The sequence below is a fragment of the Plecotus auritus genome (assembly GCF_963455305.1).
Source record: "Plecotus auritus genome assembly, chromosome: X".
NCBI lineage: Eukaryota > Metazoa > Chordata > Mammalia > Chiroptera > Vespertilionidae > Plecotus > Plecotus auritus.
Window position 1 is genome coordinate 34,391,064 of NC_137784.1, and position 14,423 is coordinate 34,405,486.

Consider the following 14,423-nt stretch of genomic DNA (forward strand, 5'->3'; position numbering starts at 1 on the left):
TGTATTTTTTACATGAGTAGAATTAAGATATTTTACAATACTAGAAAGTATAATTTCAGGAGATAAAGATTTATATTTATATACTCCCTAGGACCTTTGGATTAGAAGATAATCATTTCACATATTAATTTATATTGTTTTACTTATATCTTTGCACTTTTTAAAAACAGCTAGCATTTTTACAGTCAGCATTGTGAAATCAGGTTTGTTATGTTATGTCTGAGTACTTTTTATCATTTACTTGAAACATCTTGGAATTTCAGGTTTTCTGATCTTAATTTTTTTGGTTTGAAAAAGTATAACTACTAAAATCATGTAGGAAGAAAATATCAATTAGCATTTTGGTTGTCAACTACAGGAACTTTTCTGGCTAGTAAAATTTTCTAAACACTAGTTTCATATTACTTAATAGAAGAAAACTTCATGTGCTTAGAAAAAGTGTTAGATGCTTGGCCAAAAGTTGTAGATTGAAATTAACAATTGTAAGGCTTATTTACTTCTAAGAGCTTTTCCAGAGTAGGTAGAGAGAAGAGGGGTGGTGGATATTTTAAAATAAGGCAGTACATCTTTTCTCCTTTGCTCCTGAACACATTGTTTTCAACCTGAAGCACCTATTCCCTTCCTCCCACTACCTACTCCATGTAACGGAGCCTTGTATATTTCCACTCTTGGCCTTTTGTTAAGTTTCAGCAAGTGAAGCTAGTGAATAATGAAGGCTCAAGTGAATTCAACCAATCAATCAGCCTATAAATTTATTGATTGCCTACCACATGCCCATCCATGCCCTCTGTGCACTATACCTCATAATTGAAAACATCTAGGAAACACTGCTTATTAAAACAGAATGATTGATAGGTTTTAATGCTCAACTGATAACAAAACAACTGACAGAAAGCTAAAACATTGATTTATGAATCTCTTACTGCTGAACTTTGCTGAAAGACATAGGTATTGTCTGTTTCAGTAAATCAAATTTCATTTAATGACATATTACTAATATATTTTGTTTTCCTGACTCACATAAAATTTATTTCACATAAGAACTTTACTAACACCCTAAACCTGCCTTAAATATTTTAAATAGAATAGCCAACATATTTGTAGAATTGACTTTATAATAGAACAAATTTTTGAAATCAAACAAATGCATTTTTGTGTATATCCCCTCTAACTATAAAAATAGTTAGACTAAATTGTTTTAAACATGATATCGTGCCCTTAATAAGCTCATAGCCTAGCAGAAATATTACAGCAGAATTATATTTAGGGTCTAAATTGTATAAAAATAAATATAGTAAAATTTCTTTAAATTTTTTATATTTATCAAAGTAACTATATAGATGCCTTCCTATAAATATGTAACAATATACAGCAATGTGTATATATAACATATAATTAATATTCTAATATATGGTATCTATTGTAGGTATAATTTTTCATGAGAAAGATAAGCATTAATAATTGGATTCACAAGCCTTAACTATCCACATAATGTGATTCCCGTTTATATTCAAATAACTGTATCTACTATTAGCCAAGAATAGCAGATTTCCATTAGGCAATTCCTTGCATTTACATTCAGTTTTATGATGTCCATAAAAAGACTACTCCAGTAATCAACAGACTGTCTAATTTTCTTCTATCTCATGAACAAGATTTTTCCTTAGAAATATGTTTTATATTTCTCTTCTCAGTTTCTACCTCCCCTAATTTAGTTCCAAGCCTGGATTACCTACCTTTTGACTAAAATATTATTAAAGTTTCTATATTTGTTCAATTCAATATACACATTTAGTCAAATTAATCATCCAAATGTATAAAAATACAATTCTGATTATATTACCCATTTGATTAAAAACCTTCAATGGCTCCCTGTATTCTACAGAATCTATCCTATTTAATAAAAGAGTAATATGCAAATTGACCGTACCTCTGCTACACCACAAGTCATGCCCACAAGCCACGCCCATCAGCCAATCAGGAGCAAATATGCAAATAAACCCAACCAAGATGGCTACGGCCACAGAGAGCAGGAGGGAGGCTTGGGTTTCCCCGGCAATGGAGGAAGCCAAGCTTTCCGCCTGCCCTTGCTGGCCTAGGCCTCCACTCAAGGCTACAAAGTTTCAATGATAGAAGATACATAAATCCAAACAGAAATGGCAGCAGCCACAGAGCTGGAAAGAGCAGGAGGCTAGGGTTGCCGGCAGCAATGGAGGAAGCCAAGCTTCTGCAGCCCTGGCCGGCCCAGGCCTCTGCTTAAGGCTACAAAGTTTCAATTATAGAAGATAAATAAATCCCAACAGAAATGGCTGCCACCTTGGAACAAGAAGAAGGCTTGGCTCCACTCCAGGCTACAAAGTTTCAATTGTAGAAGATAAATAAACCCCAGATACCAGGGCCTCCACTTGGGTCGCCAGGGGGCATGGCTGGCCTGCAAACCACCACAGGCCCCTCGCCCAGGCCACCCTACGCCCCAAGGGAACCCCCACCCCGATCTGGGACACCCTTCAGGGCAAACCAGCTGGCCCCCACCTGTGCACCAGGCCTCTATCTTATCTAATAAAAGAATAATATGCAGATTGACCATCACTCCAACACACAAGATGGATGCCCGCATGTGGTCAAAGATCCTGCCCACATGTGGACACAAGATGGCCACCACAAGATGGCCAGCAAGGGAGGGCAGTTGGGAGGGACCAGGCCTGCAAGGGAGGGCAGTTGTGGGCGATCAGGCCTGCAGGGGAGGGCAGTTAGGGTTGACCAAGCCGGCAGAGGAGGGAAGTTGGGGATGACCAGGCCTGCAGGGAAAGGCAGTTGGGAGGGACCCAGGCCTGCAGGGAAGAGCAGTTGGGGGGGAACAGGCCTGCAGGGGAGGGCAGTTAGGGGTGACCAGGCCTACAGGGGAGGGCAGTTAGGGGTGATCAGGCCTACAGGGGAGGGCAGTTAGGGGTGACTAGGCTTGCAGGGGAGGGCAGTTAGGGGCAAACAAGCTGGCAGGGGAGCAGTTAGACATCAATCAGGCTGGCAGGGGAGTGGTTAGGGGGTGATTAGGCTGGCAGGCAGAAGCAGTTAGGGGCAATCAGGAAGGCAGGCAGGTGAGCAGTTGGGAGCCAGCAGTCCTGGACTGTGATAGGGATGTCCGACTGCCCTTTCAGACCAGATCGGGTCTGAAAAGGCAGTCGGACATCCCTCGAGGGGTCCCAGATTGGAGAGGGTGCAGGCTGGGCTGAGGAACAGCCCCCCCATGCACAAATTTCATGCGCCGGGCCTCTAGTATATATATAAAAGCTCAGCAACCTAAGAGCGAGTGACCAGAATGACCAGTCGACCAGTCGCTATGACACACACTGACCAACAGGGGGCAGACTCTCAATGCAGGAGCTGCCCCCTGGTGGTTAGTGCACTCCCACAGTGGGAGCGCTGCTTGGCTGACCAGTATGAGTGGCTTCAGCTGCTAGCAGGCCCAGGGTGAGACTGAGTCTCTGCACCTATCAAATACCTGAGACAATCCAGACTTTGGTCTGAACCCACCAGCTGATGCAGGCCTTCTAATGTGTGTTCTAGAAAGAGCACGGGGAGCTGGCATAGGTGGATGGCAAGAGGGGACATGACTGTGGACACCCTGGGGAGGCTGTCCTGATGGCTGAGGATCCTGGAGCACAACTGCTCTGAACATCCCCAACAGTGTCACTGACCTGGCATCACACATCAAGGACATTCACCGAGTGGCTTTGGGGTGCAAAGCTCTCTGCCAGGTTCCTCCAGGACATAGAACATGCCTTTACCCAAGACATTACCCCGAAATATCAGCTCAGACTAATTTCCTCATTCAGCAGCTGCTCAGAGGGCGATCCACAGCCACTCAGCTGACTGGGATGAGCCATGCACCCCCACCAGTGCATGAATCCATGCACGGAGCCTTTAGTTAGATATAAATGTACTTGGTATTCATGGCCTTCACAAAGTGACCCCTAACTCCCTTTCTAGTTCTAGTTGAACTGACAATTCCCAAAGATACCTTATCCTTTTACTCCACTGTACTCATACTACTCTTTTCCCCCAGAGTGCTTTTTATTTCTGCCTATCAAAATTCTTCTCATCTTTTAAGATTTGCCTAAATATCAATATTCAAGTTGATGCAATTTTTCCATATCTTGATTTTCTATAACACTTCATTTATTGTACCTCCCTTAAGACATTTATCATAGCTTTCTTTGTATTAAAGTCACTCATGTACCTGTCTTATTTTTCCCTCTCAGATCATAGGTCTTGCCCTCCAGGAAGTTATGTTTTACCTATCTTAGTTTTATTTCATGTACAGCACCTAGTACAGAAGAGATGCCTGATAAATATTTGAACAGAATTCAAATAAGTTACCTTTAGAAGTTATCTATACTTATTGCAATAATGTTCAATTTGTCAAAAAGTTTTTGAAGTCCTTCACAATTGTTTTAAGGGCCTGTGGGATTACTTTAAAAGCTTTCAGCCGTGACAAATCTTCATCATTTGAGGGAAAATTTGATTTTGGAAAGTAAAATTTATTCTTAGTCAGGTTTAGTGAATAATATAAATGTTCAATCTGGGCTGTTATATTTTCAGTTATTGAAAAAGAAATATGAAGTAATGATACAAAATCTCTGGATGAGTTATGAACAAAAAAACTCCAGAAAGAGAGTTCCCTAAATGATTTCAATAATTACAATATCATTGTAATGACTTTATAACTTTCTAAGTTTTCTAGTTTGAAACATACAGTACTCATTTGAATGTGTGAGTTATAACATATTTGTCAAATGCATCTTGACTCTATGTAGATTAATTTTACAGTTTTCTAAACTAAGATGTTAAAAATCTATTTGGACTTTAAATATTATTTAAACAAGAAGTATATTTCCTTGCTAATTTGAAATATTGTATTTTATAGTTTCTGGTGAAGGAGAAACTTTGCCATCACTATCGCACAAAACAAAATTTCCCAAGTTGATGGGAAACATATTTATACAGTACTTTGAATCAGAAAAGCTTACAAATTCAACTACTATACCCGGGTGTTCTGAGTTTTACCAGAAATATACAGAACTAAAGAACAGATTCAAAGCCAACGATAGAGGGCTATAAAACAAAAAAGTGAAAGTCATTTCTTCACAAATCTCATGGAATTTATAGCATTGGTATATTAATGTGGTTATGGAAGTTTTCAATTTTATTCATTGCATACAGTTGGCTTAAGCAAGAAACCACACTTTATATTAAAATGTATAGTGTCCAACTTTAAAGAAATTACATTAACCATTTTTATTATATGTATTATTTTATATGTAAGTTTTCAATAGTTACTGGGTCTCTTGTAATTCATTTGGTTTAACATGTTTTCTCTAACAACTTTATATAGTCAGTTTAAACATTATTCTAATAGATGGGAGTATGTGAAGAGATAGTCCAAAATGGTTGGATATCTCTATTATTTCAAGAGTATATTATATGATTATTTTAGCAGCATTACCTCCTTCATTGAAGTTAGCAATCAATTTAGCTTATAAACATTACATCATATACCAATTATTGGTGGGAAGACAAGAAACTATATATTTTAAAGAATATTTCCATAGACATTTTATCACTCTCAGTTCACTATTTTAAAAATAAATTATTCAAACTTCATGACCCTCAGTGATTCTAGTTAATTGACATTTTACTGTAGTGGGATTTTAACTTGAGTAAATATATTTTGAAATTTTTCTTAAAAGTATTATTTGGAGTTTACATCAGTGTAGCCTATCCTTATCATATTGGTGTATTTTGAACTCAAAGTAAAATGGAAAGTATAGTGGCCAAAGACAGTAATCCTATCTAATAAAAGAGAAATATGCAAATTGACAGTCACTCCAACACACAAGATGGCCGCCCCCATGTGGTCAAAGATGGCTGCCCCCATGTGGACACAAGATGGCCACCACACGATGGCTGGCAGGGGAGGGCAGTTGTGGGGGATCAGACCAGCAGGGGAAGGCAGTTAGGGGTGACCAGGCCAGCAGAGGAGGGCAGATGGGGGAGACCAGGCCTGCAGGAGAGGGCAGTTTGGGGTAACCAGGCTAGCAGGGGAGGACAGTGGGGGGGAACCCAGGCCAGCAGGGGAGGGCAGTTAAGGGTGACTGTGCCAGCAGGGGAGGGCAGTTGGGAGAGACCAGGCCTAAAAGGGAGGGCAGTTAGGGGTGACCAGGCCTGCAGGGAGGGCAGTTGGGGGGACCAGGCCTGTAAGGGAGGGCAGTTGGGGAGACCAGGCCAGGAGGGGAGGACAGTTGGGGGGACCCTGGCCTGCAGGGGAGGGTATTTCGGGGGGGACCAGGCCTGCAGGGGAGGGCAGTTGGGGGGGGCAGGCTGGCAGGGGAGGGCAGTTGGGGGTGACCAGGCCAGCAGGCAAAGGCAGTTATGGGTGACTAGGCCTGCAGGGGAGGGCAGTTAGGGGCAACCAGGTTGGCAAGGGAGGGCAGTTATGGGTTACCTGGCCAGCAGGGGAGGGCAGTTAGAGGCAATTGGGCTGGCAGGGGAGCAGTTAGGTGTCGATCAGGCTGGCAGGGGAGTGGTTAGGGGGTGATCAGGCTGGCAGGCAGAAGCAGTTAAGGGCAATCAGGCAGGCAGGCAGGCGAGCAGTTGGGAGCCAGCAGAACTGGATTGTGAGAGGGGTCCCAGATTGGAGAGGGTACAGGCTGGGCTGAGGGACACACACACCCCGTGCACGAATTTCGTGCACCGGGCCTCTAATAATTTAAATAATTGACAATATTACTTTACTATTTACATTGACTGATCATCACTTCTTATTAGTAGGCATAATAGTAATTCATAGGCTATGATTGAATATAATTCGTCAAACACAATAAATGTTTGATTGAATACCATTTTCCCACCACTTAGCAATATTGATTTGCCTTATCAGTTTCTCAGGAGGTACTCATTTGAGAAGGAAGGAGAGGGAAAGTGAGAATTTGGAGTACTCCAAATCTTTGTGTGTCCCAGGAAGAAAGTATGGCAAAGTACAGGCTAACCTGAGCCATAGTTCATGGAATCAGCTTGGTCTCTATAACAATCCCCCAAATCCAACTGGAGTAGTAGCTACTTGTGTGGCAATGCTGACATAGTAAGCTGCTGCTCAGTATTTATTTGCCTTAGTAGTTTCTGCTTAAAAAATAAACTTAAATTTATGTAGAATGAATAAATCTTGAGACCTAATATACAACATGATGACTACAGTTAATTTAATTATTGTAACTCATCTCACAGAACACTTGCAATTTTATTATAAAAAATGTTATTGTCCATAGCTTTCCAAACCATACTTCCAGGCTTCAACAATGTCCCATAATGTGCCTTGAATCTTCAGGGGAACTTTGCACCACTTCTAAAATTTCCCCACCAAAGAAGGCCCTTTAAATCTGTTGCATTCAGTAGGAAACAGAATTGTCTAGGTGGGGAATATGCTCTAAATGAAAACTTATCTTGAAGTCTTATATGAATTTTTTTTTGTGTGTTTATCAGCTTTCCAAGTCGGAGTAATGCATACCTTACTGAGATTCCATTTGTTGTTTCCACAGATTTCAGGAAATCTAACTGTGCCTTGGATTACAGGGTGTTCTAGAAAAAGAGCAGTAAGTAATCTTTCATTTAAAGGAATAAATGTGTTTTCTCCTGTGGTGTTAGTAGGAATGTCATTGAGAAAACTATAATAATATTTGTAAAGTTGGCAAAACTGAACCTCAATAAGACTGCATTATCTCAAAGAATATATTTTGTGATGATATTATTTATACATACTACAAAGGTAACAAATAAAATGCAGTAATCAACACACTAAATAATCTTTGAGGAGGTTTTTGCAGTTTTAAAAAGCATTCAGAGATAATTAATAAAACATCATACTTTTTTTACTTCTAATGAACCCAGTTAATTTGATCATATAATTGAATTATGATTGATATAAACATCTCAGTCAACATTAAATAATCTATATTAGTAGTAGTGCACTTTGGTATTTACCAGTGATGAGTAACTAATATTTTAACAATTTTGTTTTTATGATATAACTTTTGTGATGTTTATAATATGAATATAACAGAACTACATTGAAGTTGTGTTTTCTCAACAAAGCCTGCTCAGTTGGTCTGTAGAGGACCATAAATCTGCATTTAACAAGTACATCAGGACATTTTGGTGTAACTTGTCCATACATGGGAAATTATTAAAATATTTTAATATACAAGAGACACGAATAGACTTTTAGAAAGATAACTCAAGTTATTTTATGTTAGATAGGTTTGGAGATAATAAAATGGAAGCCAGGACAGTAGTACTGGACAGGATTATATGGACTCCTTTTTATTTTTTCCCCACAAAATAGAACTATATACCATGCAAGTAATACAGGAGGCCACCAAAGTAGAATTGTGAAGGATGGAAAGAAAGCAACCGGTTAGGGACTCCAAGATTTGGAGGAACTACACAGTATTTTGTCCCCACAAAATGGCAGAAAGTGACACAAGCTATGCATCTAATGACCCCTAACCTAACAACTGCATAAAAAATAAAATATCTAGGAATAAATTTTACCAAAGTGATAAAAGATCAGTACTCAGAAAATTATATGACTCTGAAGAAAGAAACTGAAGAAGCTACAAATAAATGGAAACATATACCTTGCTCATTGGTAGGAAAAAGTGAAATCATTAAAATATCCATACTATCCAAAACAATCTGTAGATTCAACTCAATTCTCATCAAAATACCCTTGACATTTTTCACAGAACTAGAACAAATAATTTAAAAAAATTTATGGAATCACAAAAGACCATGAAGAGCCACAGCAATCTTAAGAAAGAAGAACAAACTTGGAGGTATTAGGCTACCCAATATCAAACTATAGTACAAGACTATAATACTCAATACAGCAATGGACTGGCATAAAAACTGACACATAGATCAATGGAACAGAATAGAGAGCCCAGAAATAAACCTACAACTAGATCCTCAATTAATATATGAGAAAGTAGGTAATAACATACAATGGTGTATATACAGTCTATTCAATAAATGGTGTGGGCAAACTGAGCAGATATATGCAAAAATGAAACTAGACCATTTTATTACACCATATACAAAAATAAACTCAAAATGGATTAAAGATGTTAATGTAAGACTCAAAACCATAAAACTCCTAGAAGAAAGCATAAGCAGTAAAATATCTAATACTAGAGGCCCGGTGCATGAAATTTGTGCATGGGGGGGGGGGTCCCTCAGCCCTGCCTGCACCCTCTCCAATTCAGGACCCCTCGGGGGATGTCTGACTGCCAGTTTAGGCCCGATCCCACAATCCAGGACCACTGGCTCCTAACCACTCACCTGTCTGCCTGCCTAATGCCCCTAACTGCTCCCCTGCTTGCCTGATTGCCCCTAACTGCTTCTGCCTGCCTGCCTGGTCACCCCTAAGGGCCAGCCCCTGCCGACCTGGTCGCCCCCAACGTGCATATGGCTGGGGTCCCGCAGCCTGCCTGTGCCCTATAGCAGTCCAGGAGCCCTTGGGGATGTCCTCAGGGAAGTGAGCCTAAGCCAGTAGTCAGACATCCTTAGATCTGCTACGGAGGTGGGAGAGGCTCCCGCCACCACTGCTGCACTTGCCAGCCATCACCCCAGCTCAGGGCTTCTGGCTGAGTGGCACTCCACCTGTGGAAGTGCACTGACCACCGGAGGAAGCTCCTGCATTAAGCATCTGCCCCCTGGTGATCAGTGTGCATCATAGCAACTGGTTGTTCCTCCGTTTGCTCGATTTGCATATTAGCCTTTTATTATATAGGAGGGGATGGACATAGACAAAAGTGTGGTGATGGCCAGAGGTGGGGGGTCTGGGTGGAGGAGGGTAAAGGGGGGGGGATGGGAGACATCTATAATAGTGTCAATAGTAGAATAAAAACAACAATGATATACCATTACACAAACACATATTAGGAAAAAAATGATATATTATGAACTATGTATTTACTACTTTGATAAAAATAAAAAATTTAAAAAGAAAGAATTTTGTTCAGAAAGGAGTGTTGTTGAAATGTTTTTTGTTTTGTTTTGTTTTGTTTTTTTTTCTTTTTTCTTTTTATGGCAAAGCTAAGGAAGCTTCAGAGCCCCTGTGAGGGCTGGATTTGTTATGGGGGAGAAAGCAAGCAAATTTCAACCAGCAGCATTTTGGATAACCTGCCCGAAATGATTTAAAAGAGAAAGGGACAGATTCCCCATGCCTATAGTTATTTGTAATTTATTTTTTATTCTAAATGAAGTCATTTTTGAACCTTATTTAAAAAATCCCCCCCGCTAAAATTAGTCCTTCAGGCTCAGTAAATTTTAGGCCTCACAAAACCTGTGTTAGTCCCTGAGGGTTGGGGTCCCCAAAGGAGTTCAGATTCATTCATTATATTTATTTGCTCATTTTAATTCTTGTTCTAGAGGGAGAGTGAGTACAGTTTTTTACTCAGTAATTTTTATAATAAGAATTGTATTGGAACCTGCTCCTTATTTGGCTGTTTATAGGTTTACCTTACCGGGAACTCACAGACTTTAAGACCTTTGAAGATAGGGACAGAGCTGTATTGTGTTTCTATAATACAGGCACAAAGTTAATACAAATTTTATAAATATTTGTTGAAGAAACTGATAAATTTCAGTGCCATAAGGCATTACTTTTTCTTCTGCTCCATCTCTTTATTGAGACTTTTGTGCAAAGCATAAGGCTGAGGGGATGAGCATGTAGAGTGAAGTAAAGTTGCTTTTTCCAAATCCTAGATCCCATACTTTGATTTTACATAATAAATGCATTTCTGAATGACATTTTGAATTGAGGATATTAGATTTTGCTAATATCAACTCCCTTTACTCATAGAGATTATTTTTAATGGTGTTTAAACGTTTCGTACTATGAGGTGCAAAATATTTTGCTTATTTAAAGAATCTTTATGCATTCTTTCTGTAGTAAAGTGGATTACCAACATGGTAAGTCTATTTGGGGGGTCTGCTTAAAATGGGGCACACCAGTACTAAATTTGGTTCTAACAATGACTAATTCGCACACCATGTGTGAATTAGATGGCTGTTGGACATAACCATTTTTTTTTGGTCCCTTTGCTCCCACAGCTCCTGCTTCAATCAGAGGCAGTGTCTTGACCAGCCTTGGGCAAACTACGGCCCGCGGGCCGGATATGGCTGTTCTATCCGGTTCTCTTGCTCTCCCCTCCGCTCCTTTACTTTGAATTTATATTAGTTCACACAAACACTCCATCCATGCTTTTGTTCTGGCCCTCCGGTCCAGTTTAAGAACCCATTGTGGCCCTACAGTCAAAAAGTTTGCCCACCCCTGGTCTTGACCCTCCATGACCTCTTTGTCATGGCGACCACGAGGAGTCTACTGCCTGAGGCCTTGGCAGTCAGCCAGGTGTTGACCTTCCCAAGATGGCGACAACCCTGATGAATGCATGTCAGGGGCAGGGTCCCCTCGACAGAGGCAGAGCAGAGAGGCACACAGGGAGAGCTTTCAGGCAGGACAGCTTTCAGGCAGGCCAGCTCCCATGCTGGTGGGCTGATGGCTGAGGGGAGTGGCAGCCACTGGTGAGGCCAGGTGTGGGCTCACAAGGGTGGGGAGCCTGAGGCACCAGTCTTCGCTGGGTGGGCAGGCACTTCTTCCCAGGGTTTCCGAGGGTGTTGGGGGCGGAGACGCACCCCAGCCTCTGTGCTGGGATGGAGCTGGAGAGGAAGGAGGCTGTCCCCTCCTCCACTTCTGGGTGGGGCATTGCAGAGGAGGGGCTGTGGATCCCTAGGCCAGACCCACCATCCCAGGGGCAGGTCATGGGTTCAGGTGCTGCCAAGGCCGCCATACCCTTGGGGGCAGGAAGGAACATCTGAGCCCGCCCTGCAATAAGTCCCTGGCTTGGGTGTCTGAGCAGCAGGTGGGCAGCAGGTGGCAAGAGTAGATGGAGAAACTGGCCCCGGGCCGGATAGGTGAGGTGTGCAAAACTTCTGCCTGGACAGCACCAGGGCTGTGGAGTTGTGGCGGATAAAAAAGCGCTGGAATCCGAGGTCTCAATGCTGGCACAGGGGTCTGAGAACCTGGCAGGATGTGGGACATGACTCTCCTGCCTCCACCTGGCATGGGCTCCACTGTGCTGCTGGAGGGGGAAAGGTAGGGGCTGGCCTAGCACAAGCCATTCGCTGCTTGCCACCTGCCACAGCTCGCCAGTCCCCTATAGGCTGGGGAGAGGCAACCGGTCGGTCCTTTGGTCATCCTGGTCGTGACGGACACTGACTTTTTATATATATAGATTTCTCCTAGCAATATTTTTTCTGCAAGGGAAACAAAAGAAAAAAAAAACAAAAACAAATTGAGACTACAACAAACTAAAAAGTTTTTGTCAAGCAAGGAAATCATCAACAGAATGAAAAGACAATCTACTGAATGGAAGAACATATTTGTCCATGATACATCCTTAGTAGTTAATATCTAAAAATTTTGAAGAATTCAACACTAAAAAAAAAAATCAAATTGAAAAATCAACAGAGGACCTGAAGAGACATTTCTCCAAAGAGGACATTCAGAAGGCCAATAAACATATTGAAAGATCTCAACAGCATTAATTATCAGATAAATGCAAATTAAAACCACAATGTCACCTCATACCAGTTAGAATGGTTGTCTTCAATCAATCAACAAGCAATTGCGTGTTGATCTAGATGTGGAGAAAAGGGAATCCTTGTGCACTGTTGGTGGGAACACAGATTGATTTAGTCACTGTGGAAAGCAATATGTTGTACCTGAAAAAAAAATGGAACTGCCTTATGACCCAGCAATTCCATTTCTGGATATTTATCCAAAGAAACCCAAAACACCAATTCAAAAGAATATATGCACCCCTATATTCATTGCAGTGTTATTTACAATAGCCAAGACATGGAAGCAACTAAGTGCCCATCAATACATGAATGGATAAGAAAGTGTTGGTACAAATATACGTGGCATATTACTTGGCTATTAAACAGAAGGAAATATCACCATTAGTGACAGCTTGGATGGACCTAGACCCGTGGTCGGCAAATCGCGGCTCGCGAACCACATGCGGCTCTTTGGCCCCTTGAGTGTGGTTCTTCCACAAAATACCATGGCCTGGGCGAGTCTATTTTGAAGAAGTGGCGTTAGAAGAAGTTTAAGTTTAAAATATTTGACTCTCAAAAGAAATTTCAATCATTGTACTGTTGATATTTGGCTCTGTTGACTAATGAGTTTGCCAACCACTGACCTAGAGGATATTATGCTATATGAAATAAGTCAGTCAGAGAAAGACAAGTGCCATATGATTTCACTTACATGTGGAATCTAAAAGAACAAAATAAACAAAACAGAAACAGACTCATATATAAAGAGAACAGACTGATGTTACCAGAATAGAGCGTGTTTGGAGAACTTGATGAAAGGGGTGAAGAGTTTAAGAAATATAAGTTGGTAGTTACAAAATAGTCCTAGGGATGTAAATATAACATAGGGAATATAATTAATACTAGGGCCCTGGTGCACGAAATTTGTGCATGGGGGGGGGGGTTCCCTCAGCCCAGCCTGTACCTCTCTAATCAGGGACCCCTTGGGGGATGTCCGACTGTGGGATCAGGCCTAAACTGGCAGTCAGACATCCCTCTCACAATCCGGGACTGCTGGATCCCAACCACTCGCCTGCCTGCCTGATTGCCCCTAACTGCTTCTGCCTACCAGCCTGGTCACACCCAACTGCCCTCCCCTGCTGGCTTGGTCGCCCCCAACTGCCCTCCCCTGCAGGCCTGGTCACCCCTAATTGCCCTCCCCTGCAGGCCTGATCTTGCCCCCAAGTGCTCTCCCCTGCCAGCCTGGTTGCCCCCAATTGCCCTCCCCTGCTGGCCTGATCTTGTCCCCAATGGCCCTCCCCTGCCGGCCTGATCTCACCTCTAACAGACCTCCCCTGCTGGCCTGATCTTGCCCCCAATGGCCCTTCCCTGCCGGCCTGATCTTGCCCCCAACAGCCCTCCTCTGCCGGCCTGTTGTCACCCCTAACTGCCCTCCCCTGCCAGCCTGTTCACCCCTAACTGCCCCTGCCTTAGCTCCCACCACCATGGCTTTGTCTGGAAGGAAGTTGGACGTCCAGAAGATGGCCATCCAACCCAGTCTAATTAGTATATTACCCTTTTAGTAGTATAGATAGATTATATAGGATAAGATTGCTTAAATGGGGAGGGGGGAAGCCTTTTTCAGCAGGAAGAAATGATCTTGGCAGACAAAAACACATAATCCCTATATCTGAACTGATAGCCAGCCATATGCACTATACTACCCTAACTGGTCATGAAAAAATTGAACCGCTTTCTTACACCGT

The 14,423-nt window shown here is 41.9% G+C and overlaps 1 protein-coding gene across 3 annotated transcripts in view; it reads left to right on the top strand.

The window, feature by feature from the left end:
* The window catches only part of HDX (highly divergent homeobox), a 175,187-nt gene that overhangs the window by 87,254 nt on the left and 73,510 nt on the right, over positions 1-14,423 (top strand). For 2 of the 3 annotated variants that reach the window (XM_080652344.1, XM_080652346.1), the window contains one exon: positions 7,593-7,646. The exons of the other annotated variant lie outside the window; for it this stretch is intronic. In XM_080652344.1, coding sequence (XP_080508470.1) covers positions 7,593-7,646 — 54 coding nt within the window. The remainder of the gene's footprint in view (positions 1-7,592; positions 7,647-14,423) is intronic. 3 annotated transcript variants of the gene reach the window in all.